This window comes from Lampetra planeri, chromosome 42 (assembly GCF_965212315.1).
Source record: "Lampetra planeri chromosome 42, kcLamPlan1.2.h2, whole genome shotgun sequence".
Classification (NCBI taxonomy): Eukaryota; Metazoa; Chordata; class Hyperoartia; order Petromyzontiformes; family Petromyzontidae; genus Lampetra; species Lampetra planeri.
In genome coordinates this window covers 4,653,182-4,678,700 of record NC_136148.1, presented here as the reverse complement: position 1 = coordinate 4,678,700, position 25,519 = coordinate 4,653,182, and the positions used below count along the sequence as shown (strand labels likewise).

Sequence of the window (25,519 nt, the reverse complement as noted above, 5' to 3'; positions counted from 1 at the left end):
CCGTCATCAGGTGTAGTCCCAGGGCTACACCCATTTCAAACCTTTTTAAACAGTCTGCCTCAGCAGCAGACCATGCTTTCCCACCTGATGACGGACGCTTGTGTTGCGCCCGAAACGTCGTGATATTATTTTATCTTATACCTACGTGACTTTACCGAAAGAACCAAAGAGTATGGAAACGGGATAGTTTGGGAACGCGATGATTGTGATTAGGGTGGTAGGGTAGCAGTGCCGGATTAAGCTAGTGCGGGTCCTGTAGCAAATGTTATAAAGGGGCCCTAAATTAGAAAAAACACGTAAATATTAAAACACAAATGTTCTACTTGCATAGTAAAGTAATTGTATTTTTTTATTTGCTATACAGCCAGATAATACGACAAATCGGTAACCTTAAACACCGAGTTGTTCATAAAAGTTGAAGGCAGTATAGTACTATAGTAATATAGCAAGTGCAGATCACTGAACCGGAATTGATAGCTTGAAAGCATTTAGCGAGGGGCCCTTGAAAGTGCGGGGCCCGTAGCTACTACATATGTAGCTACTTTTGCTACTACGATAATCCGGCACTGTGGGGTAGTGGTTAGCGCTACACTGCACTACGAACCCGGCGACCCGAGTTCGATTCCCGCTCACGGCCAACACCGGTGACGATTATTTGAAACTGTCCAGGCCTCCACTAGGTCTATTCAGCCTCAAATGAGTACCTGGTGTGGCGTGTAAACATCGCCATTAGGGAGACAAAGGCGGCTGGGCGTGGTGCTGGCAATCCACCCCCTCGTATACCGTGCCGGCCTTCATGTATGTATGTACGTTGGACTTCTTTCGCACCGTACGTAGCTAACCGTGAAAGTCGGAGGTGCGGGTGAAGGACAACAAACCAAACACAAAAAAGTAGTTTTGAAGAAACGAGCGTTGTCAATCTAGACGACGACGATTTACAAGCGGCACATCTCCCAGTGGCTTCCTCATATCGTAAGGAAGAACCTTCCAGACGGCCGCAGGAGCGCGTCTGAAAGCGCTCGCGACGACGAAAGCCGCGACCGCCGCATTTGTTCGACGGCCGCGCCGAGTCAAGAGCCGCGTGGCTCACGGGGTTATACCCAATAAATAAAACTGAAATGAAACTGAAATGACCGCCGGAGTTGGGTCTCTGCTGGTCAATTCCCCTTGACGCGATCAAGCGGACAAGGTGCCGGTGTGGCTCGCTTGCGGCGAGCGCTCTGTGTGTGACGAGTGCTACGATGGCCCCACTCTTGCGAACGACGTCAAGGGGGGGTGGGGGGTGAGTAAGCCAGGCGGCGGGTAACCTCGCCTCTTCTCTATCCCCCCACGATCTCATCGCTCCCCTCGCTTCCTCAACTCCGTTCCCATCCATTCCGCTCACCCCTTCGCGACGCCGCCAAGTGCCGCCACCATCCAGAGAACGCCAAAAGGCGAACAGCACAAGGGCAATGCCACTATCAGGGCATTCATAGCTCGTGGCGAGCAGACACAACGTGGGACCTTTCTTGCAAGTATCAAAGTATAAGAATAGGTTTGACCCTTGCTGGCAGAGGTGTGGACTCGAGTCATGTGACTTGTACTCGAGTCAGACTCGAGTCATGAATTTGATGACTTGCGACTCGACTTGGACTTGCATAACAATGACTTTGTCCCACCTATGAGATGTGGACTCGAGTCATGTGACTTGGACTCGAGTCAGACTCGAGTCATGAATTTGATGACTTGCGACTCGACTTGGACTTGCATAACAATGACTTTGTCCCACCTATGAGATGTGGACTCGAGTCATGTGACTTGGACTCGAGTCAGACTCGAGTCATGAATTTGATGACTTGCGACTCGACTTGGACTTGCATAACAATGACTTTGTCCCACCTCTGCTTGCTGGCAATGCAACGGCTGTTAAGGGGCCATCCATTTAGTAGGTACGCATGGAGGGGGAGGAGGGGTTAACCCAAATGCGTACGCTTGCGTTTGGGGGGTCTACTGACAATGTACGCATAGGAAACGGGGGGGGGGGGTGGAGCCTCGATAATAATTTGTCTATATTGGCCTTCAAATGAGTTAGATAGTCCGGCGGTGGACGATCTGATTGCTTAAACACGTTAATATTATTAATCCTTGATCGTTTCTGCGTGGATTAAATATCGGTCGTTCTATAGGATTCTGGGGGGGGGGGGGTGGGGTGTAAAAAGTCCGCGTGCCTACAGGGAGGGGGGAAGGGTCAAGTTTTGACAGATTTTTTGCGTACCTACTAAATGGATGGCCCCTACCTAAGATGTTCAAACATCAAACGGGAACCTTTCGCAAGAAATCAAGTCTCTGCATTAACCACACACAGTCCTTGCGGTGAACATGCAAACAACATATTACCAGAGCACGTTGTATTTGCATGTCCGCCACAAGCACTCTGTGTGGTTGATGCAGTACTTGATCACTTGAAAAAGGTTTCTATTCGGTGTTTGAACATCTTAGCACAACTCCTGTTATTGCCAAAAAGGTTAAAACCGATTATAATTTTTTCATGCTTTGATAATGGCAAAAAAGGTCCCATTTTTTTTTATGATGCTTTCAGCGGTAAAAGTACCGCGTGCTGACGATGATTCAATAACCTGCTACACTGTGGCAATGAACACGCGGTGGTGGTTTACATAACGGCGTGAACAGCAGCAACAGACAGAACGTGTTGGCAGCGATGCTGATGCTCCTGCTGATGCTCCTGCTGATGCTGCTGCTGATGATTCTGCTGATGATTCTGATGATGATTCTGCTGATGATTCTACTGATGCTCCTGCTGAATATTCTGCTGATGATTCTGCTGATGCTCCTGCTGATGATTCTGCTGATGATCTTGCTGATGATTCTGCTGATGATTCTGCTGATGATCTTGCTGATGATCCTGCTGATGATTTTGCTGATGATTCTGCTGATGCTCCTGCTGATGATTCTGCTGATGATTCTGCTGATGCTGCTGCTGATGATTCTGCTGATGATTCTGATGATGATTCTGCTGATGATTCTGCTGATGCTCCTGCTGATGATTCTGCTGATGATTCTGCTGATGATTCTGCTGATGATCTTGCTGATGATTCTGCTGATGATTCTGCTGATGATTCTGCTGATGATCTTGCTGATGATCCTGCTGATGATTTTGCTGATGATTCTGCTGATGATTCTGCTGATGATTCTGCTGATGCTCCTGCTGATGCTCCTGCTGATGATTCTGCTGATGATTCTGCTGATGCTCCTGCTGATGATCCTGCTGATGATTCTGCTGATGCTCCTGCTGATGATCCTGCTGATGATTCTGCTGATGATTCTGCTGATGCTCCTGCTGATGATCCTGCTGATGATTCTGCTGATGCTCCTGCTGATGCTCCTGCTGATGATTCTGCTGATGATTCTGCTGATGATTCTGCTGATGATTCTGCTACTCGTGATTCTGCTGCAGACCATGTTGATGCTTCCGCTGCTGCTGCTGGTGATGATAATGATTTTGCTGATGATGCTTCTGCTGCTCCTGCCCATATTGATGCCTATGGTGCTGATGATGATTCTGCTGCTGATGATTATTTTGCTCCTAATAATAATGCTGCTTCTGCTGCTGATGATGATGATATTCTGCTGATGACAACTATGACGATAATCATGCTGTTGATGACACTTTGCTGCTGATGATGATGATGATTCTTCTGCATCTGACGGATTTATTTATTCTTCTGATGATATTGCTACATCTGCTGCTGCTGCTGCTAATGATGACGATGACAAAACAACTCAAAGTATTCATCAACAAAACCGCCTTCAATTAAAATGAAAACATTTTACGTGCTTTATGAAGAAGGGCCATTGCCTGAAACGTCGACTGTTATATACTTTTTCTTTTCAGGTCACACACAATGTTATTGACGAATGTATTTAGATTTGTGCACCACTTACAACGCAGCTGCATGAGTACCGATGACGACGATGATGACGACGATGATGACGACGATGATGACGACGATGATGACGACGATGATGACGACGACGACGACGATGATGATGATGATGACTATGAGGATAATGATGACGATGACGACGACGACGTCACAATGGCAATGTTGCCATGGTGACGATGACGTCAGACCAAGATGGCGACGGTGGCGATGATTGCGCACGAGGCTGGGAACAATGGAGGTCACGTGAAGCAGGGGCCCACGCACCCACGATGATGCCGCACGCGCTCACGAGGCCGATCTCCTGCTTGAGGGTCACTCCGCGGCCCTCGCCTACGCCTCGTTCAGGTGACGCCGTCTCCGTCGTCGTCATCGCCGGAGCTCCGTCGCCTCCCGCGGACTTCGTCGAACGCTTTCTCGCCGTCGGGCTGCCGCCGTCCATGGCTGGGGGGGGGGGGGTGCGCGTTGGGAGGTTCTGCGACGAACCGCGGCGACGTTGAGGAGGCTGCAGGCGATTTTTGTTTTTACTTCTGGCGCGCGCAAGGAGGTGGGGGAGGAGGGGGGAGGTCACTCCCCGCGTGTAGATGGAGACGGGAGGGGTGGAGGAGGAACCTACTCACTCACTGGCTCGATATGAGCGATTCAACTTACGTCTAACTAACGATGTCGTGATGTCACTCAATTAGTCTTGGGATGCTGCTGCTGCTGATGATGATCCTGCTGATGATCTGATGAATCCTTAGATGATGAACTGATCGTAATGTTAGCTCGTGACGACGTCCCGACGTCACTCCGCTCGCCTTGTGCTGATGCTACTGCTGATCCTCGACTTATGTTCTCGACAGGAGCCCTCGACGATCAACCAATGTCGCTCATCCGATATCGCCTCTTGTCTTGATGACATCGACAAACTCCTTCCGAAACACGTTCCTCGTACAGTATCTTCTCTAGTGGCTCGCTGCTGCGATGGTTGATCCCAGCATCTGTCCGTCTCAATCAACTCTCGCCGCACGCAAATTTCTCCCCCGAGCACCAACGATGACTCAATTCTCTCCGTCCGTCCGTGCGTCCGCCCGTCCGCCGAGCAATGATCTCCTCCCAATCTCTTCGGATAATTCAGTCAATCACAGCCGCTCGCAACGCTACGGGCGCAGCAATCAACACGCCGTGCCGCGCGCGCGCGCACGCGCCCTGTTACGCAACCAACTCTTGTACGATGAACACGCGAGCGGGAATGCGAACGCCGCTGCGTTAGACGCGCACTTCGTAGAACCCGCTTGCATGTCCCCCGTGCAGCACAAGCTCGAGCTCGCCACACACCACACGCACACGGAGTGTGTGCAGACAAGCGTGGCGGCAACGTCGCTTAAGAATACCTCTCTGTATTTAATTGATATTATTGTTGTTGTTGTTGTCTCACTATAATGTTGGGAGCACAGCGAGGGAGAGAGAGAACGGGACGTATTGGTGAGGCTTTGGAGGCGAAAGCCTTGGGTTGGGTCTGGTGGATAATGTGTAATTCCCCCCCTCCCCACTCTGTATGTGTGGGCGGTTCCGGCTTCGAGGCGGCCTCGATTGGGGATTACTTTATTCATGAGCACCGGCTCGGTTTGCGTCATCCCTTCTCTCGCTGTGCGTCACGCCAACACCGGCTCTCGCAACAGCAAACCGCTGGCTGGAGGCGGAGGCAGAATCAGCACCTGGGCGCTGTCCATTTCAATTGCATTGCAAATGGGCCCCACGCGTCGCGAACGGTTGGTGATCAAGTGCGGTCGGACTGAAGATTGTATCATTTCATCAGCTGGTAGTTAAGCCGTCCCCCCCCCCCCACCACATTGAGCCAGGCAGCTCTGTTGGCAAGGACAGTCATGGCCCAATATCGTCGGCAGTAGCGGCCGCCGTTAAAGGACATTGCAGCCGTATAGAGTTGCCTTTTTGTTCACTAAGATTCATAGAGCTTTACACCGGCGGATTATCACAGGGTGGTGAGAGATGGCTTGGAGAAGGTTTCCATCCAGCAGTGGATTGATCGTTGCCTGACGATGTCAGTCGCCGATTAACTCCCACACTGGTGTCAGTGCGACAGGTGAACGGGATTTTTACGGACGACGCCGCAAGATACTGGTGCAATAGCCAAGGGCTTGTACCATACCTGTCAACTCCTTATCAGTGCCCTAACGTATTACAGACCAATTCAGACCTTATTGGTCACCCCGTGCCCTCATAAATCTCAACGTTCATCCTACAAAGTGCCATCACAAGGGAGAAACACAAACAAATATACAGCATTTGTTTACTTATTTATTTGCCCGTATTGAAACGGCTGTACGCTGTATGGACCTGAAAACTAAATTTCCCCTGTACAAGAATATGGGGTAAGCCATATGGGTTGACAGCTATGCATCTCTGTGTATCTCTGTGTATCTCTGTGGGTCTCCATACCTGTCAACCCCTTATCAGTGCCCTACCTTATTACAGACCAATTCAGACCTTAATGGTCACCCCGTGCCCTTATAAATCTCAACGTTCATCCTACAAAGTGCCATCACAAGGGAGAACACACAAATAGACGTTGTTGTGTTATTGCCCGCATTGAAACTGCCGGCCGCCGTATGGACCTGAAAACTCAATTTCCCTGCACAAGAATACGGAGTAAACCGCGTGGCTTGACACGGTATGTTGTACGCTACGTGATCGTAAATTATTCATCCTCTGACAAGAATCGAGTTTTTAAATCATTTATATTAAGTTCGCTTGCTTGCTTGCGTGCTTGCTTGCTTGCTTACGCCCGTGCACATCTTTCGGTCGTTTTTAACCCACTTCCCGTGATCCAATCGAGCTGACATTTTCCACACAGATTCGTTGTGCGTGACAATAAATTTTCGTGAAAATTTTTTTCCAAAATTTTACACTGTTTAGAGAAAAATATATATATTTAATTACCAATTGCTTAATGATGGCAGACAATCATCTGACACATAGGTGGCAGCCATCTCAAGCCAGAGGACGAGAGGACTCTAGCCGCCACGCATATAAAGGATTTAGAGTGAAAAACTTTGTTTTTACGGGTTAATTTTTTTTTGTTTTTAAACATCGCGGGTGAGGCGACCTCTAGTGGACGAACGAGTCACGTGAAGACATTTCCCGTTCAGCAGCGACTTGCCCAATCGTATAACGCCCATCGTGTTTGAGGACGTATCTGAATTATAATTACGACGGCAGATTTTAATTCGTATTTTGTAAACATACAGCGTGGTATTTAATGACAATCTATGTTGAACTTAATTTTTCTTGAAACAAAAATAATTGATCTAGATTTGAAGTTTTCGTGACTGCAGGGATCCATACTCTTTGGTTCTTTCGGTAAAGTCACGTGGGTATAAAAATAAAATAAATTAAATCACGACGTTTCGGGCGCAACACAAGCGCCCGTCATCAGGTGGGACAACCACAGCAATTGTTTCTTGCTGTGCGTGACGGACGCTTGTGTTGCGCCCGAAACGTCGTGATTTAATTTATATTATACCTACGTAATTTTACCGAAAGAACCAAATAGTATAAAAATAATGGATATTGCGATTATGATTTGTTAGCTTTTATTTATTTCTCATCCGCTATTGTTTAGTGACTCGTTGCGTTCATCATATAGTTTTTTTTAGTTAGATTGCGTAAATATAAATGTGTCGTTAAACCCGCCACCACCCGACACAGCCAATTAGTAAGGGGTTTGTCATGTAAACAGAACGTGCCAATTCCTTACTAGTACAGCACACCGGTGTGCTGGAGAGCACACCCACAACATTTACAACCTGAGTACGACGTTTCGCCAGTAATAACAACTAGCTTTATCAGGCGACAGCCAGATTTGTGGAGAAATCCTCGTTTCGTTCCTTAAATAGAGGGGTAGATGTGATGACGTCACTTGTGAGCTCTTCACGTGCGAAGAGGGGGGGGGGGTTAATGAATGTGTTGCGTTTTTCGTAGAAGCGACGGTGGTGTTGCTTGTGTTGATGAAACCAGATTTAAGAGCCTCTTGGCTCACGGGGTACTTCAAAATAAACTGACTTGAAACTGAATCGCAAACATCGATTTGTTTTTACACAACCGATTCCACAAACCACGTGTTACGGTGTGGCCGTCTCCACGTGTTCCGGTGTGGATGAACCACGTGTTCGGATGTGGGTGCACCACGTGTTCCAGTGTAGCCGTCCCCACGTGTTCTGGTGTGGCTTAACCACGTGTTGCGGTGTGTCTGAAAAACCACGTGTTCCTGTGTAGCCGAAACACGTGGTCTGGTGTGGCCGTTACCACGTGTTCCTGTGTAGCCGAACCACATGTTCCAGTGTAGCAGTAAACACCACGTGTTCCTGTGTAGCCGAACCACGTGTTCCAGTGTAGCAGTAAAAACCACGTGTTCCTGTGTAGCCGAACCACGTGTTCCGGTGTTACCGCCCCACGTGCTCCGTCGTAGCCCCTCCCTGCCCCCACGTGTTCCGGTAAAAATAGGCGGGAATAACCCCGGAAGTGATTCGCGCGCGCTCCACCCCCCCCCCACCACCACCACCTCCTCCCCCATCACTGGAGGGGTCATCGCTCATGGCGGACAGCGGAGTGAACGCGTCGCGAGCGGGTGAATTAAATCCTCCTTCTCCTCTTCCTCCTCCCTCGCCCGTCACCTCTTTTTCGCTTCGATGGCTCGCCGTCGGGCCTCGGGAGCTCCAAAAGCCGCCGCTGTGGTTCCGAGACTCGGGACGGTAGCCGGCGTCGTCGTCGTCACTGCTGCTGCTGCTGCTGCCAGTACAGGCGCAGCAATGCCGCTGTTGTACTCTACTCCCTATGCTCTCTCGCGTCGGTCGATTCACCCCCTCCCCCCCCCACACCACCACCGCTTGCACCGTTTCCCGCACTGACCAGCAGCGGTGAGGTTCGTGGTTAGAAGCAAACCCGCCACCCCCCCCCCCCCCTTTCTCGTCCCGGTCATCCAGCAGTGGATTGTGAATGATTTGCTCGTCGTGCAGACTCATCGGAGACGACTTCCCCGTGGCCGCTTGTGGGTCACCGTGTGGTGCTCACGCAGTAACGGACTAAGCTTGCGCGGGGCCTGTAGCAAATGTTATGAAGGAGCCCTAAATAAAATAAAAACAAGCACGGGGCACGCAACGTACAACTACTTTGTTTCATCAAACCCGATGTGTTTATTGATATTGTAAAAAAAAATTGGAGGCTTAAGAACCAAAGGGGCGCAAGTTTCGATTTAAAGCTTTCGTGACTGCAGGGATTCATCTTCTTGGTTCTTTCGGTAAAGTCACGTAGAAAAGAAATAATAAAATAATAAGAATAAAACATAACATAAAATTCTCACGACGTCTCGGCCACAACGCAAGCAGCCGTCCTCCGGTGAAGAACTGGTCTGTCGGACGGCTGCTTGCGTTGTGGCCGAAACGTCGTGAGAATTGTATTTTATTATGTTTTATTTGTATTATTTCCCTTCTACGTGACTTTACCGAAAGAACCAAGAAGCTGCAGTAAAGGTTAAGAACCATTGATGTAGATCAACTCAAGCCTTCCGTACATCCCGTGACTTGTATTCGGGCATCCCGACTCGTGAAAACAGATGCCGCTGCTTCCTTGCAGCTCAACTTCACTCGCTCCTTCTTACCTTCCCTCTTCTCCCCTCATTGTTACTACCACCACCACCCTCTCATCACCACCACCATCCTCTCTCATCACCACCACCCTCTCATCACCACCACCATCCTCTCTCATCATCACCACCACCACACTCATCATCATCACCACCATCATCATCACCCTCTCATCAACATCACCACCCTCTCATCATCACCACACTCTCATCATCACCACCCTATCACCATCACCCTCTCATCACCACCACCACCCTCTCATCATCACCACCCTCTCCTCATCACCACCCTCTCATCATCACCACCACCCTCTCATCACCACCACCATCACCACCCTCTCATCACCACCACCACCCTCTCATCAACATCACCACCCTCTCATCACCACCACCACCACCACCCTCTCATCATCACCACCACACTCTCATCATCATCACCACCCTCTCACCACCACCACCCTCTCATCAACATCACCACACTCTCACCACCACCACCCTCTCATCACCAACACCCTCTCATCATCAACATCACTATCCTCTCATCACCACCACCACCCTCTCATCACCACCACCACCCTCTCACCACCATCCTTTTTCGTTGCTTAAATAGAAGGGTAGATGTGATGACGATGCAACCCTAAACAACCTGTATTATGGATGATATTGGTCGCGAAAGCCCTACGGGGTAATGCTTGTTTTAATGTCAGATTTAATGAAGGAAAGCGTCGGGTTGAAGGCGAACAGGCTTGGGCGGAACCCGTCGGCAAGGAGGCACGACGGGGTGACGGCAGCCAAACGGATTGGAACGCTTCCGAAAAGGACGCGGCCACCCAAGTGGAGATGGAGCGATGACGTCGGTCCATGTGCGGGTTTTGAAAGGATTTGACTCATCGCCGGGGTCGTGAGAGGTGGCGGTGGTGGCTTGCGGAGGCCTTCATTCAGCAGTGGATCGATGGTGATGATGATGAGTTGTCCTCACCGTAATGAAGCGGTACTTCGTGTGGGTGTGTGTGTGCGGTGTGATTGCTGTGTGTTGTGTAAGCAGAAGTCGGTCCAAGGCAGGAGGCAGTTGCCGGTGGAGTGAAGAGGAATGCTCGAGATTCAGACGAGGAGGATGGAGCCACTGCTGCTAAGGTATCATTCTCATTCTCGCTGGGCCGTGATCAGATTAATCTGGTAATCTAAAAACCATGAACGAAACTTTTTTTATTTAACCATGCAAACTATTTAGCTCTTTCAGAAGTGACCTGGCCGCAAATGATAGCTCAACGAAGTGGGACTTAGGTGTCGATTTAAAGCTTTCGTGACTGCAGGGATTCATCTTCTTGGTTCTTTCGGTAAAGTCACGTAGAATGGAAATAATAAAATAATAAAAATAAAACATAATTAAATAATTCTCACGAAGTTTCGGCCACAACGCAAGCAGCCGTCCTCAGGTGAAGAACAGGTCTGTCAGAAAGACAGCGTCTGACGCTTATTTTATAATGTTTTCTTTTTATTACTTTATTATTTCCATTCTACGTGACTTTACCGAAAGAACCAAGAAAATGGGACTTAGGTGGTCAAATAAAAAATAGTTTAGTTTTTATTTTAGGTCGACTCTGCCTTAAATGAGTGAGTACCTGTTGCGGTGTATAAACATCATCACTGGGGAGAATTAGGCAGCCGAGCGTGGCGATGACAAAAACGATTCCTCCTACGCCGCGCCGGTCTTGACTTAGCCAAGCGCACACAGTCGGTAATCCAGCACTCTCGACAGAGCGAGGGTTGGCGGATCGCGCAAAGATGTCGCGAAACTCCCTTCCTGTAGCCGCCGAGAAGGTGCCCGTACCCTGGCTCGTCAGGAGAAGGCGGTACGGCAAAATATTCGGATTCCATTTGTTCCATCTGTACGGGGATAGAGCGTTGCCCCCTCGCACGCGAGCGTGGGTTATCTCCAGGTGCTCCCGTTTCCTCCCACGTGTGTGCAAGCACTCGTTTAAGTGTCTGAGAATTTTTTTAAATAAAAAAAGATCCAATGCGGGACCCTCCTTTGAAAAACAGTCCCTTCACTCAGCGTGGCTTTTTTCGGATAAATGTGTAATTAGAATTGTTTAGTACTGGAACAGGGAACTGCCTGGGTGTTGTAAGCTTAGGCTGAAATCTTCTTGGTTCTTTCGGTAAAGTCACGTAGAAAGAATTTAATAAAATAATAAAAATAAAACATAATAAAATAATTCTTTCTACGTGACTTTACCGAAAGAACCAAGAAGATGAATCCCTGCAGTCACGAAAGCTTTTAATCGAAACTTAGGCTGAAAGTTCGTACGTACGTACGTTGAACCTCTTTCGTGCCGTACGTAGCCAGCCGTGCTAATCGGAGGTGCAGGGGTAGCAAGGAAAATGGGAGTAAAACTGTGGATTCGTAAATCGATCTGTGTGGAGCTTTTAAGTGCTACCCCCTCGTATGTGGGTGGTTTTCTGTGGGCACTACAACAACATTCCCATGTGAAGCTTTGTGTAGTTTCCCGGGTAAACAAGTATCCTTGTTGTATCATCGTTTGCTAACAACACTTGCACCACCAACAAGTCTGTATGACTACGCGGGAGATCTTTACCTTTGTGTGTGTGTGGGCAGCGTGGACCGGGGCTTGGCAGCGTAGTCGCCACTCACTACAATCAGCTCCAGGAGGTGGGGCGAGATGCGCGGAGCCACAGCCGCATCATCTACATGCGCAACTTCAACAATTGGCTAAAGAGCGTGCTCATCAGTGAGGCCTGCGCACAATTCTCGCAGCACCACACGCACTACGCACCACGCTATACCGCACGCCACACACTCCCAGTACGCCGTGAAGCACGCTGCTCGCTCTAAACCCCACCCCACCCCACCTCGCACACTCCCACACACAATTAAGCACGCGCCACGCACGTGCGTGCGCGCGCACTCAACACTGCACATTTCGTCATTTGTTTCCACTTTGCTCTGTCTCGTGCCAATACGCCCGAGTAGTGGACACATCTTTCTGCCAAAAACCTCTTATGATATTCTTGGTTCTTTCGGTAAAGTCACGTAGAAGGGAAATAATAAAGTAATAACATATAAAACAATAAAAATTATCACGACGTTACGATCGCAATCATCATCAGGTGTGAAATCCACAGCAAGAAAATTTGGTTCTTCACGTTCTGCAGATGTAGATGCCACTGGTTCTTCACGTTCTGTAGATGTAGATGCCACTGGTTCTTCACGTTCTGTAGATGAAGATGCCACTGGTTCTTCACATTTTGCAGGTGTAGATGCCACTGGTTCTTCACGTTCTGCAGATGTATATGCCACTGGTTCTTCACATTCTGCAGATGTAGATGCCACTGGTTCTTCATGTTCTGCAGATGTAGATGCCACTGGTTCTTCACATTCTGCAGATGTAGATGCCACTGGTTCTTCACGTTCTGCAGATGTAGATGCCACTGGTTCTTCATGTTCTGCAGATGTAGATGTCACTGGTTCTTCATGTTCTGCAGGTGTTGATGCCACTGGTTCTTCACGTTCTGTAGATGTAGATGCCACTGGTTCTTCACGTTCTGTAGATGAAGATGCCCCTGGTTCTTCACATTTTGCAGGTGTAGATGCCACTGGTTCTTCACGTTCTGCAGATGTAGATGCCACTGGTTCTTCACTTTCTGCAGATGTAGATGCCACTGGTTCTTCACGTTCTGCAGATGTAGATGCCACTGGTTCTTCATGTTCTGCAGATGTAGATGCCACTGGTTCTTCATGTTCTATAGATGTAGATGCCACTGGTTCTTCACGTTCTGCAGATGTAGATGCCACTGGTTCTTCACGTTCTGCAGATGTAGATGCCACTGGTTCTTCATGTTCTATAGATGTAGATGCCACTGGTTCTTCACGTTCTGCAGATGTAGATGCCACTGGTTCTTCATGTTCTGCAGATGTAGATGCCACTGGTTCTTCATGTTCTGCAGGTGTAGATGCCACTGGTTCTTCATGTTCTGCAGATGTAGATGTCACTGGTTCTTCATGTTCTGCAGGTGTAGATGCCACTGGTTCTTCATGTTCTATGGATGTAGATGACACTGGTTCTTCACGTTCGATAGATGTAGATGCCACTGGTTCTTCATGTTCTGCAGATGTAGATGTCACTGGTTCTTCACGTTCTGCAGATGTAGATGCCACTGGTTCTTCACGTTCTGCAGATGTAGATGCCACTGGTTCTTCACGTTCTGCAGATGTAGATGCCACTGGTTCTTCATGTTTGATAGATGTAGATGCCACGACCGCCATCTATTGCGCGACGGTTGAACTTACAACTCACGATCCGCACAGGTGACTGGACGTACGGACCAGGTTTGTTCGTATCTCTGAAAGTTCACAAGTTGAACGTTCGTAGGTAGAGGTGTCCCCGTATGTACGTACGCATTGCGATGTCTGCGCGCAGACGAGTTTGTGCAGAGGGTGCGGGCGGATGGGCGCGGCGGGGCGCTGTCCGTTCTCGACCTCGGTTGCGGCAAGGGAGGGGACATGCTCAAGTGGCGTCGTGCCTCCATCGGCCACCTCGTCTGCGCAGGTGAGCGTGAGGTGCGTGCGTGCGCGCGACGGGTTTCACGCTTTGTCGGCGAGGAGGGAAGGCCGGGGATAGCCGTCGGAGCGGAAGAGTCCGTGGAGTGATCTCCCGCTCCGTTTGGTGTGGACATGCAAGAAAGGAGGAGGGAGGAGAGAGAGAGAGTTCTCCGTTGAGATATCCAGAGCGAGATTGTCTGCTGATACATGTGGGCGCTGCAGATAGGAGAGACGGGTGGGTGATGATTGTGGGTGTCTGTGTCTCTGTGTCTATTACATCACGTGGGTGATGATTGTGGGTCTCAGTGTCTCTGTGTCTATTGAAACTCGTGGGTGATGATTGTGGGTGTCTGTGTCTCTGTCTATTGAAACTCGTGGGTGGTGATTGTGGGTGTCAGTGTCTCTGTGTCTATTGAAACTCGTGGGTGATGATTGTGGGTCTCTGTGTCTCTACGCGGGTGCAGACATCGCTGCGACGTCAGTGGATCAGTGCCGGCAGCGGTACAACGACATGCGGGGACGCGGCGGAGGAGGCCCCATCTTCTCCGCCGAGTTCATCGCTGCTGACTGCAGCAAGGTGTGGACTTGTAGTGTACGTGTAGCGTGTGTGTAGTGTGTGTGTAGTGTAGCGTGTGTGTAGTGTAGCGTGTGTGTAGTGTACGTGAAGCGTGTGTGTAGCGTGTGTGTAGCGTGGGTGTAGTGTACGTGTAGCGTGGGTGTAGTGTACGTGTAGCGTGGGTGTAGCGTGGGTGTAGCGTGGGTGTAGTGTACATGTGTGTAGTGTACACGTAGTGTATGTGTACGAGTTTTGGTCGTTACTGTGGGGGTCTTTCTGACGAGAAGAAAAATCGTAAAAGCGGGGGGGGCCTGGGGACACCTCCGTCTTGCAACGGATTGATCCTGGACGGTGATGATGATGATGGTGGGTGGTGGCGACAATCGTGATGATGGGCACCACCTCCTCCACCCCCCACCTCCCCCACCACCACCTCCCCCACCCAACCCCCCCCACCCCCCCACCCCACCCCACCCCACCCCCCCACCTCCACCTCCCCACCACCCACTCCGTGCTACCACAGGAACTCCTGTCGGACCGCTTTGAGGACCGCTCCCGCACCTTCGACCTCGTGAGCTGCCAATTCGTGTACCACTACTCGATGGAGAGCCAAGCGCAGGCAGACACGATGCTGCGCAACGCCTGCGAGCGTCTCAAACCGGGAGGCATCTTCTTCGGGACGACGCCGGACGCCCGAGAACTCGTGTGAGCGGTGTTGGGTCATTATTACCGTCGCCGTTACCGCTCGGTTAAACTAAAACTAAACTGTTGTTATTTTATTTTACCAGGCAAGACCCGCCGAGCTACATAGCCCTTTTTTTTAAGAGGCGGCCTGGTCACAACTGATAGCTCAACAGAGCGGAGTATTACGCACTCAAGCGGAGTATCACATGCTCAAGCAGAGTATCACGTGCTCAAGCGAAGTATCACGTGCTCAAGCGAAGTATCACGTGCTCAAGCGAAGTATCACGTGCTCAAGCGAAGTATCACGTGCTCAACGTCGACAGCCAAAATAGTGTCGGCGCACGTTGATTTTTAATTGTCGAGGGAAAAACCGGAGGACCCGGAGAAAAATCCACGCGGCCATGGGGAGAGAGAGAGAGAGACACACAAACTCCAAATATGGAGCAGGCGTCAGGGTCGGGATCTAACCCATGACCTCCAGCAATGAGCACCACCTGATATGGTAAAATTGGTACTTCCGATTTATTTTGCACGGCCAATACGTGTGCAACATTTGATCACCCCACTCATTTCAAGCGGTTATCACAGACCCCACTGTCATTGGCTTCATCGGAAAATTGTAACCGCTGTAGTTATGCCAGCACAGGCAGTACGGACGTCCGGTCTGGGCTCATGGGACTCTGCGGCTTCAACGCTTGTGCGTGCGTGCGTGTAGGGGTGGAAAGGTCGCGCGGAGATGCACGCGCCAGTGCAACGAAGCCGGCAGCGACGATTCCGAGCGATATCAAAGCAGTTTCTGGGTCTCCCCTAGGTCTACTCGGCTGTAAATGGGTACCGGGTTGCGGTGCGTTCACATCGGCATCGGGGGAGACAAAGGCGTTCGGGAGAGGTGCTGGCCGCACCACCACCCGTTGTGCTCGCTCCTTCACCGTAGGCATTCCTCGCTAACGGCGCTTGCCCCAACAGTTTGTTAAATGCTGCACGGCGGGGGTGGGTGGGGATCTTCTCTGTCGTTTTGTAGGAAGCGTCTGATGAAGGCGGAGGGGCTGTCGTTCGGTAACGAGGTGTACTCGGTCCGCTTCCCCGACAAGACCTCGTTCCCCCTCTTCGGGTGCAAGTACGACTTCCACCTGGAGGGAGTCGTGGACTGCCCCGAGTTCCTCGTCTACTTCCCTCTCCTGCAGGAGTCCGTCACGCACGCACGCGCGCGCACACACGCACGCACACACACGCACGCGCGCGCACACACGCACGCACGCACGCACACATGCACACATGCACACACGCACACGCACACACACAAACACACGCACACACGCACACACACACGCACACACACATACGCACACGCACGCACACATGCACACACGCACGCACACGCACGCACACGCACGCACGCACACACACACACTCGCACGCACTCGCACGCGCACACACACGCACACACGCACACACACACACGCAAGCACATAAGCACTCGCACGCACTCGCACGCACGCGCTCGTACATACACACTTGCACGTGCACACAAACACGCACTCACGCTCGCCTGCACACCTTCACTCGCTCGCACAAAGACCCCCCGTATAGCCTTAACAGACTGTAGGGGCAAGTGCTGTTAGCGAGCACCTATAAAGGCCGGAACGGTACACGAGGGGGTGGGTGGCCAGCACCACGCCCAACCGCCTTTGTCTCCCCAGTGGCGATGTTTACACACCGCACCGGGTACTCATTTCAGGCTGAGTCGACCTAGGGGAGGCCCAGGACCGGTTCAGATAATCGTCACCGGTGTTGGCCATGAGCGGGAATCGAACCCGGGTGGCCAGGTTCATAGCGCAGCGCTCTAACCGCTACACTACCGCTCCCCTCTTGCACACACACACACGCTCGCACACACACGCACGACGTAATGTGCCAAGTGACGTCTTTGTGCGGCTTGAAACGTGACGCAGCCGGGTGGCCGTAGTGTCTACGCTGCTGCACCTGGCTGCCTGTAATCCAGCGCTGTGGAGGCAGCAGCAGCAGCAGCAGCAGCGAGGGTTGGTAGATCACCGCACCATTGTTGCGAAACCCCCTTCCCGTGCTGTACCCAGGCTCGCTAGGAAATCATGGTACAGCCAAAATGTGGATTCCATCTGCCCCATCTGTATGAGGATCGAGCGTTGCCCCCTCACAAATGTGGATTTTCTCTCGATGTTCTGGTTTCCTCCCACATGTAAACGCTCATTAATTGAATTGTCCGATAACACCACAATATATAGAGGACCGCAGAGCTTGAGGGGGACGGAATTGGGCACCGGCTGCTGCTACTGCCTTCCCGCTCGCCTGTGGTGGTTCCCCCTGGCGCCTACTGAGTCGTCCTCTGTCCGAGTCAGCCTCTCCGAGTCGTCCTCCCTCTCTCCGAAGAGCGAATTTTGTGTGGCGGCAGCGGCGACGACGGCGCAGTAGTTACAAGTTGATATGTACATCCTGATCGCTAATTAAATCACTCGGTTCATTAAATACTTCCGGGGACAAACGCTTTTTGGGAAGCCTTTCAGAATCCGTGCGTGTGCGTGGTTTGTCTTCCTCGCATGCGTCGTGCTTTCCCTGTAACTCCCGAGTCGCCCCTCCCGTGTCGCCCGACGGTTTTGTAGGATGGCCAAGAAGCACGGCATGAAGCTGCTGATGAACAAGACGTTCGCCGAATACTTCCGGCAAAAGAGCCAGGAGAAGGAGCACAGGATACTGATGGAGAGAATGCAGGCGATGGAGGTAGAAACATGTTGACGTGTTAAAATCACGTTAAAAATCATGTTAAAATCACGATGAGGAAACGTGTGTGTGTGTGTGCCGTTCCGGCCTTCATATGTGCTCGCTAACAGCACTTGCCCCAACAGTATTAAAGGTTATACGGGGGATCTTTGGCTTTGTGCCATTCTGGCTTTCATAGGTGCTCGCTAGCAGCACTTGCCCCTACAATCTGTTGAGGCTATACAGGGGATCTTTGTCTTTGTGTGCGGTGGAGAGTGATGTGTTTGTTTGTGACACTGGGGCGAGTGTGTGTACATGTGTGCGGTTAGCGCGCTGTGCTACGAACCCGGCGACCCTGGTTCGATTCCCGCTCACGGCCAACACCGATGACGATTATTTGAACCTGTCCTGGGCCTCCCCCTAGGTCGACTCAGCCTCAAATGAGCACCTGGTGCGATGTGTAAACATCGCCACTATGGAGACAAAGGCAGCCCGGGCATGGTGTTGGCCATCCACCCCCTCGTGTGCCGTGCCGGCCTTTATAGCTGCTTGCTGACAGCACTTGCCCCAACAGTATGTTAAAGGCTACACGTGGGATCTTTGTCTTTGTGGCAGGCGTACCCACCAGGGCCAGGCTCAAGTCTGGTGAGCGGCAACCTTGAGGACTACGAGCACGTGAAAACCAGCCTGCAGGAGAGCAACCAGCCCCACGGCAACGTGGTAACGAGCTCAGCCTGGGATCCGCACACACGAGCGCAGACGCGCGCGCCCACGTACCGCTCGCTTAAGTGCGGTGGCTGCGCTACACTCCGCCTGTAAGCCGACGACGATGGAGGCAGCAGCGAGAGGGGTTGGCGGATCGCCGCACAAATGCGGTGAAAGGAGCGGAGTTGTATCGTGGATCGCCAGGAGAGGGGCGGTAAAAGCGAAAATGTGGATTTCTACCTGTTCCGTATTTGTGGCCACTTCGTCCACGTGGGTTTTTTTGTGTGTGTGTTGAGCTTCTTTCGCGCCGAACGTAGCCAACTGTGTTAATCGGAGGTGCGGGGGAAGGAAAACAAACTAAACACAAAATCAGTTGTAAAGAAATTCGTTTTCCGGGTGCTCTGGTTTCTTCTCAAGTAAAAACACATTACTATATAGAGGACCGTAGAGCTTGCAGGAGAATTTGGCGCTGGCTCACTGTTCCTTCCCCGCTCGTCCGTGGTTCCTCCTCCTGGCGCCTCCGAGTCGGCCTCTCTGTCTCTGCGAGCGGGTACCGTGCGACGCGCTTCAAGTTGACGTTATTTGCCACTCCGAATGTGTACGCGGGAAAAGTCCTCGCCGAGTCTCGCGACTATTTTTTCACGGGGGGGGGGGGGGGCCCCATTAAACAAACAAATCGATAAAAAAAAACGAAACACATCTGTGCTTGGCAATATGAACATTTGATTGGCGTCATGCGCGTTTTGTGTATTTACGCCGAAGGTTGTTTTCGTTCTGTCTCTCCACATCTCCCGTCACGTAGGGAACGATGACCAAGTCGGAATGGGAAGCCACAAGTGAGTGACTCGCACCCAGACACCCAGACACAGTCCCCAGCCTCGGTGCCTGGAGGAGGGTAGAGTGAGGTGAGAGAGGAGAGGCAGGGGACTGCGAAGAGGAGAGTAGAGTGAGGTGAGAGGCAGGAGAGTGCGTGGAGGGGAGTAGAGTGAGATGAGAGGGGAGAGGTAGGAGAGTGGGTGGAGGGGAGTAGAGTGAGATGAGAGGGGAGAGGTAGGAGAGTGGGTGGAGGGGAGTAGAGTGAGATGAGAGGGGAGAGGTAGGAGAGTGGGTGGAGGGGAGTAGAGTGAGATGAGAGGGGAGAGGTAGGAGAGTGGGTGGAGGGGAGTAGAGTGAGATGAGAGGTAGGAAAGTGCATGGAGGGGAGTAGAGTGAGATGAGAGGGGAGAGGTAGGGGAGTGCGTGGAGGGGAGTAGAGTAAGATGAGAGGGGAGAGGTAGGAGAGTGGGTGGAGGGGAGTAGAGTGAGATGAGAGGTAGGAAAGTGCATGGAGGGGAGTAGAGTAAGATGAGAGGGGAGAGGCAGGAGAGTGCGTGGAGGGGAGTGGAGTGAGATGAGAGGGGAGAGGCAGGAGAGTGCGTGGAGGGGAGTGGAGTGAGATGAGAGGGGAGAGGCAGGAGAGTGCGTGGAGGGGAGTCGAGTGAGAGGAGAGAGGTGGGCAGGAGGGAGTCTATGGAGGGTCTTGAGGACTGTGAGTGCGATCGTGAAATGGATCTGGGATTGGATTGGAAACCAGTGGAGGGATCGGGACATTGTGGGTGAGAAGTCTGGTCACGGCATTTTTGATTTTCTGGAATTGGAAGATGGGGTATATTGAGGAGATGAGGGTTATAGGGAGGTGAGGGAAGAGGAGCGATGTGGGGAAGATGGGGATGCTGTGGGGGGGGAGAGAGTTGCGGCCGATGAGTCGTGTTGCGATGAAGGCCCAGATGATGATGATGGTCTCCAGGTCGTGAGCAGAGGTCGCAACCGGGTACCCGATACCCGTACCCTACCCGATATCCGGCCGGGTACGGGTACCCATTTGCGACCCTGGTGCGGCCGGGTGCGGGTAGGCCGTGAGTCACTGGTGAGTAACCGTTTGTCACTCATTTCGGGTAGGGTACGGGTACGGGTAGGGAACGGGTACCCGGGTACCCATTTGCGACCCTGGTGCGGCCGGGTACGGGTAAGGAATCAAAACCCGTTTGCGACCTCTGGTCGTGAGTGACCTCCCAGAGGAACCGTAACGGTCACTTCTCACGGCTCGCTCCCTGTGTCTTGTCTCGCCAGGCCTCTACTTGGCCTTTGCCTTCGTCAAGGAGAAGTAAGCAGACCAGGAAGCCGGTGGCATCCGCCTCTGACCCTGAGGTGGCGAAGAAGTACGCAGTGCAGGCTGTTCGGCCTGTGCGGTGTAAAGATGTACGCACGACAACAACAACAACAACAACCGCCGTTCGCCACGAAGGGGCGGTGACGTCACCGCGGCGATTGTGCCGTGCTAGGTGCACGCGCGCACACACACACACGGTACCACCACTCGCTAGGTGTCTGGAAAGACGTCTACAACACTCACAAACACGCACACTTAGAACAAAGACAAAGATCCCTCTTGTACTCTTAGGTTTTTTCGGTAAAGTCACGTAGGTAAAAATAAATAATAAAAACAATATAAATACAATTTTAATAATTATAATAATACTTATTTTATTTCTATTATTATTTTTATTTAATATTATTTATTTTTTACCCACGTGACTTTACCAAAAAAACCCTAAGAGTATGAATCCTTGCAGTCACGAAAGCTTCAAATCTAGAAATCCCTCTTGTAGCCATACAGACTATTGGGCCGAGTGCCGTCAGCGTGCACACATTTAAAATCTTGCACGGTACACGAGGTGGTGATGCGGGCAGAACCACATCCCGGCCGCCTTTGTCTCTCCTGTGCTGATGTTTATTGCGCACTGTGCCAGGATCTCATTTATGGTTGAGTCGATCTAACACTTGCCACTGATGTTAACCGTGGCCAGGTATCGAACTCGGCTCGCCGGCCTTGTCGTGCTGCCGGGCAACCACTGACACACACACACTAACAAAGTTGGTAAATACACGGTGATCCATTTATAGATGCCCCACTCAAATAATAGGGAGAAAATAACATTGTAATTCAGAGCCTTTACATTTCCTCCCACCAACCTCAAAGCACCTGCTGTATGTAAATCGGTTAACATGCTCCGGACGCGCTCTGTCTTACACAAAGGGTCTATGGGTATTTTTTTTATTTTTACAAAGCTTTTGACAGGGCCATCGGAAATCGGTGGGATGTCTGTAAATGGATCGCCGTGTATCTTCCAACTATAATCGGCAGGCAATCCAAAGGGTGCCCGCCACTGCGTCGTGTGCTGTGTTGTCTTACGTTCAGATAAATGAATGCTCGTGAAACATCACCGCAGTAATCATTGACTACTTCCTTGTAACATTAATTACGGACGACATTTTGCAGAAATTATGAACGAACACCGATCACCGGATTGATGTACATCCTAATGATAATTCTCTTGGCTTACAACCGTAAGGAAAAAAAAACAATGTAACTGATATTGGCCAAAAACTACCCCAGGTAAGGCCCGCTGAGTTGTGTAGCTCTTTTTATCGGACGCAACCTGCCCACAAATGATAGCGCCAAAGAAGTGACGTCATTTTGAAATTCATAGCAACCAAATACTCGAAAAGGCATGTTTCTAAATGTGGAGGGGAAAACGGGAGGACGCGGAGAAAAATCCACGCGACCACGGAGAGAAGGTGCAAATTACAAATATGCAGGCGTCAGGGTCGGGATGAAACCCACAACCTCCTGTATACGGGCAAGGGAGTTAACATCTCGCCACCGTGACGCTCAACTGGGATTTATATCTTCGCCACATCTGCTCCCCCCCTACTCCGACAAATTTGGCAGGACACTCCAGACAACAAAAAAAAACAGTCTTCACACTGCGAGCCTTTCCTGGGTAAAGGAGTGTCAGAGCAGTAATAATGACAACAGGTTTATCGTTGTAGCTATGGACGCATTTTTTTCTCCGCATTTTTTTTATTTGGGCCCACCAAAAAAAATGTCCAGACCGCGCAGGTCGATTTGGTTTCATTTGTTGCGCAGGGTCACCCTCGTACGTTGAACTTCTTTCGCGCCGTACGTAGCCAACCACACAGCCAACCGTCGACCGTCCAGGTGTCCGTCGCTCTCGGCCTCGCGCTAAACACGCACGGGGCCCAGCAACTCGCTTGCGGGTGGAGTGGTGGCGCAGCGATTGACGCAACGCACCATCAAACCCCCATCGAACTCGATTCGATTCCCGGCCACGGCTAACATCAGTGACGAGCGAAATCTGAAGCGGGGCTGCTGTGGCCCATCCAGCCCCGCCTTCTCAAACCTGCGCCGACCAGCGTGGTGAAGTAGTCAAACGACCCCCTGCTCCCCCCCCCCCCCCCTACACGTACGACACGGAGCAGGGCGGCCTTCATCCAGCAGTTGATTGACAAGGGCACAGCAGAAATAATGCCTCCGTTGTTACAAGGCAGTGTTGCGAGTGGCGGCACTCCCGTGACCTTGCGTCTGTGTGGACCAGAGGTCGCAACCGGGTACCCGATACCCGTACCCTACCCGATACCCGGCTAACCGTACCCGGCCGGGTACGGGTACCCGTTTGCGACCCTGGTGCGGCCGGGTACGGGTACGGGTAGGCCGTGAGTCACTGGTGAGTATTTGTCACTCGTTTCCCAACGTCTTGTCTCTTCTCACAATTCAAGTTCCTAGAATCAACCCACCCGCGCCTGCAACATGGCTTCATCCCAGAGGTCGCAATCAGGTACCCGATACCCGTACCCTACCCCTACCTGGCCGGGTACGGGTACCCGTTTGCGACCCTGGTGTGGCCGGGTACGGGTAAGGAATCAAAACCCGTTTGCGACCTCTGGTGTGGACTTTTGTGCCAACGCGAGGAAGCGGTTGCGCGTTCAGACGACACGCCGCAAACCGCTTTACACTCTCCCGGTCGCGTCTTTGCGTCGCACGCGCGCGTCTGGCGGTCGAGGCGACGTTTCGCTGCACGTGTCGGGTAGCTTTCGTCAGCGACTGCTGCCAGTCCAGCATGTGGGAGCGAAAACGTCGTCGGAATGCGGTGTTGAACGACGCAGCAGCAGCAGCACGACCGCGCAAAAAACCTTATCAGCGTGGCCACGCGGCTTCTCTCAGTTTTCGGGCAGATGGTTTGGAATTTTGTGGGATTGAGCAAAGGTTTGTTTTAGTGTTTATCTTGTTTAGCAGACGTTTTGCTTTGTCATCATTTCCCGGATTGCTTGGTTCATCTCGTACGTACGGGAAATATTTTGCTCGTACTGAAAATCAGTTTTAAGTTTGTACTTTTATTCTCCGACTTGTGAGAGGGTCAGTATTTTACTTTCGATTGTCGCAACAAACGAACGTTTACCTGTCTTTCATACGAAAAACCGTGAATATTACGTTTTGTAAATTTCGTAATGACGGAACTCTGTAGTTAAGCGCTCGGCGTGCGTGTAGATAACGTCTTATTTTCGTCTTCATTTTATTGCTTTGTCCCATTTTCGCAGACCAGTATTTAGGAATTATAGGCATCCAAAAAGGTCATTTGCTGTTGTTCCATGATCTGTGTGTTCCTTGCTCGCATACCTCTTTTTCCACTGCACAACCAAACCCCTCCTGGGCCGTGCCGTTGCCAGGCCTGCGTGGCTCAGAGGCACCAGGTTGTTTTTCCACCACACAACCGAACCGAGCCAGGGCCGTGTCGAACCAGCCCAGCCCGGCGTGGGTCAGGAGGCGCCAGGTTGTTTTTCCACTACCGAACCGAGCCAGGGCCGTGCCATGCCGGCCCCGGCGTGGCGCAGGAGGCGCCAGGCTCTTTTTCCCACTGCAGAAGCAGTGCCGAGCCGTGCCCTGGATGTCACGCTCAACGAACGATTCAACGATGCACGTAGATAATACAGTGACAGCGTACTCACAATACCGACTGACGTCAAGCAAAAATTACCCTGTCTGGCTCGGTAATGGAAAATTGCCAGTGGAAAACCGCGACTCCGACGCTGGCCCGGCTCTGATGTGCTAGTGGATAAAAGTAGTAGCGAGCGTAATTCCAAGCATGCGTCTCCATATATACACATCCGCACAAACACGAGGGTGACATGACCCATATAACCCGAAGTGCGCCCAGTTTCATCCGATCTCGCAAGCTGAGCAAGCTGGGGATGCCTGGGCAGGGCTGAAAAATGTCATGACCAGCATGCACCAAAAGCAGGTGTTGGTGGGACAGCAGATGGCAGTGCAGTATAATCCACTGCAGTACTCTTGCAGTACTCTGCCACGGGCGGCAGTTGACACAGTGGAGCATCTTATTGGTTCTTTCGGTAAAGTCACGTATAAGGGAAATAATTAAAATAAAATCATTCTCACGACGATTCGGCCACAACGCAAGCAGCCGTCCTCAGGTGAAGAACAGGTCTGTCGGAAAGACATCGTCTGAATGAACACCACCAGGCTTGGCAGCGTATATTTAAGCTGGGTTGGAGGACGGCTGCTTGCGCTGTGGCCGAAACGTCGTGATAATGATTTTATTGTATTTTTATTATTTCCCTTCTATGTGCCTTTACCGAAAGAACCAAGAAGATGAATCCCTGCAGTTACGAAAGCTTTAAATCGAAACAGTGGGGCATGTTTCTGAAATCACCGCCCCAACCCTCGCCCCGTTCCAGCCAGCAGTGCGAGGTGGGTTGCAGCCACACGGCTTTGTCGATTGGGCAGATCGCATGCGGTGTGGGCAAAGTGCGGGTCTCCCTTGCCGACTCTGCCATTG

At 51.3% G+C, this 25,519-nt stretch overlaps 1 protein-coding gene across 1 annotated transcript; it reads left to right on the top strand.

The window, feature by feature from the left end:
- Positions 1 to 8,469: 8,469 nt before the first annotated feature.
- RNMT (RNA guanine-7 methyltransferase) lies at positions 8,470 to 22,087 on the top strand. Its single transcript, XM_078613809.1, has 11 exons — positions 8,470 to 8,571; positions 10,631 to 10,719; positions 12,203 to 12,335; positions 14,025 to 14,153; positions 14,611 to 14,723; positions 15,226 to 15,407; positions 16,408 to 16,572; positions 18,023 to 18,140; positions 18,735 to 18,839; positions 19,627 to 19,660; positions 20,934 to 22,087. Exons 1-11 carry the CDS (start codon positions 8,538 to 8,540, stop codon positions 20,969 to 20,971), a joined length of 1,140 nt encoding a protein of 379 aa, XP_078469935.1. The 5' UTR covers positions 8,470 to 8,537; the 3' UTR covers positions 20,972 to 22,087.
- The last annotated feature ends 3,432 nt before the right edge of the window (positions 22,088 to 25,519 follow it).

What these genes read in the sequence shown, in the direction of transcription:
- RNMT (XM_078613809.1), top strand. Translation starts at nt 8,538, where the DNA reads ATGGCGGACAGCGGAGTGAACGCGTCGCGAGCGG. An exon ending in AGTGAACGCGTCGCGAGCGG is followed by an intron (nt 8,572 to 10,630) that starts GTGAATTAAATC and finishes TTGTGTAAGCAG; the next exon opens with AAGTCGGTCCAAGGCAGGAG. An exon ending in GCTAAAGAGCGTGCTCATCA is followed by an intron (nt 12,336 to 14,024) that starts GTGAGGCCTGCG and finishes GTCTGCGCGCAG; the next exon opens with ACGAGTTTGTGCAGAGGGTG.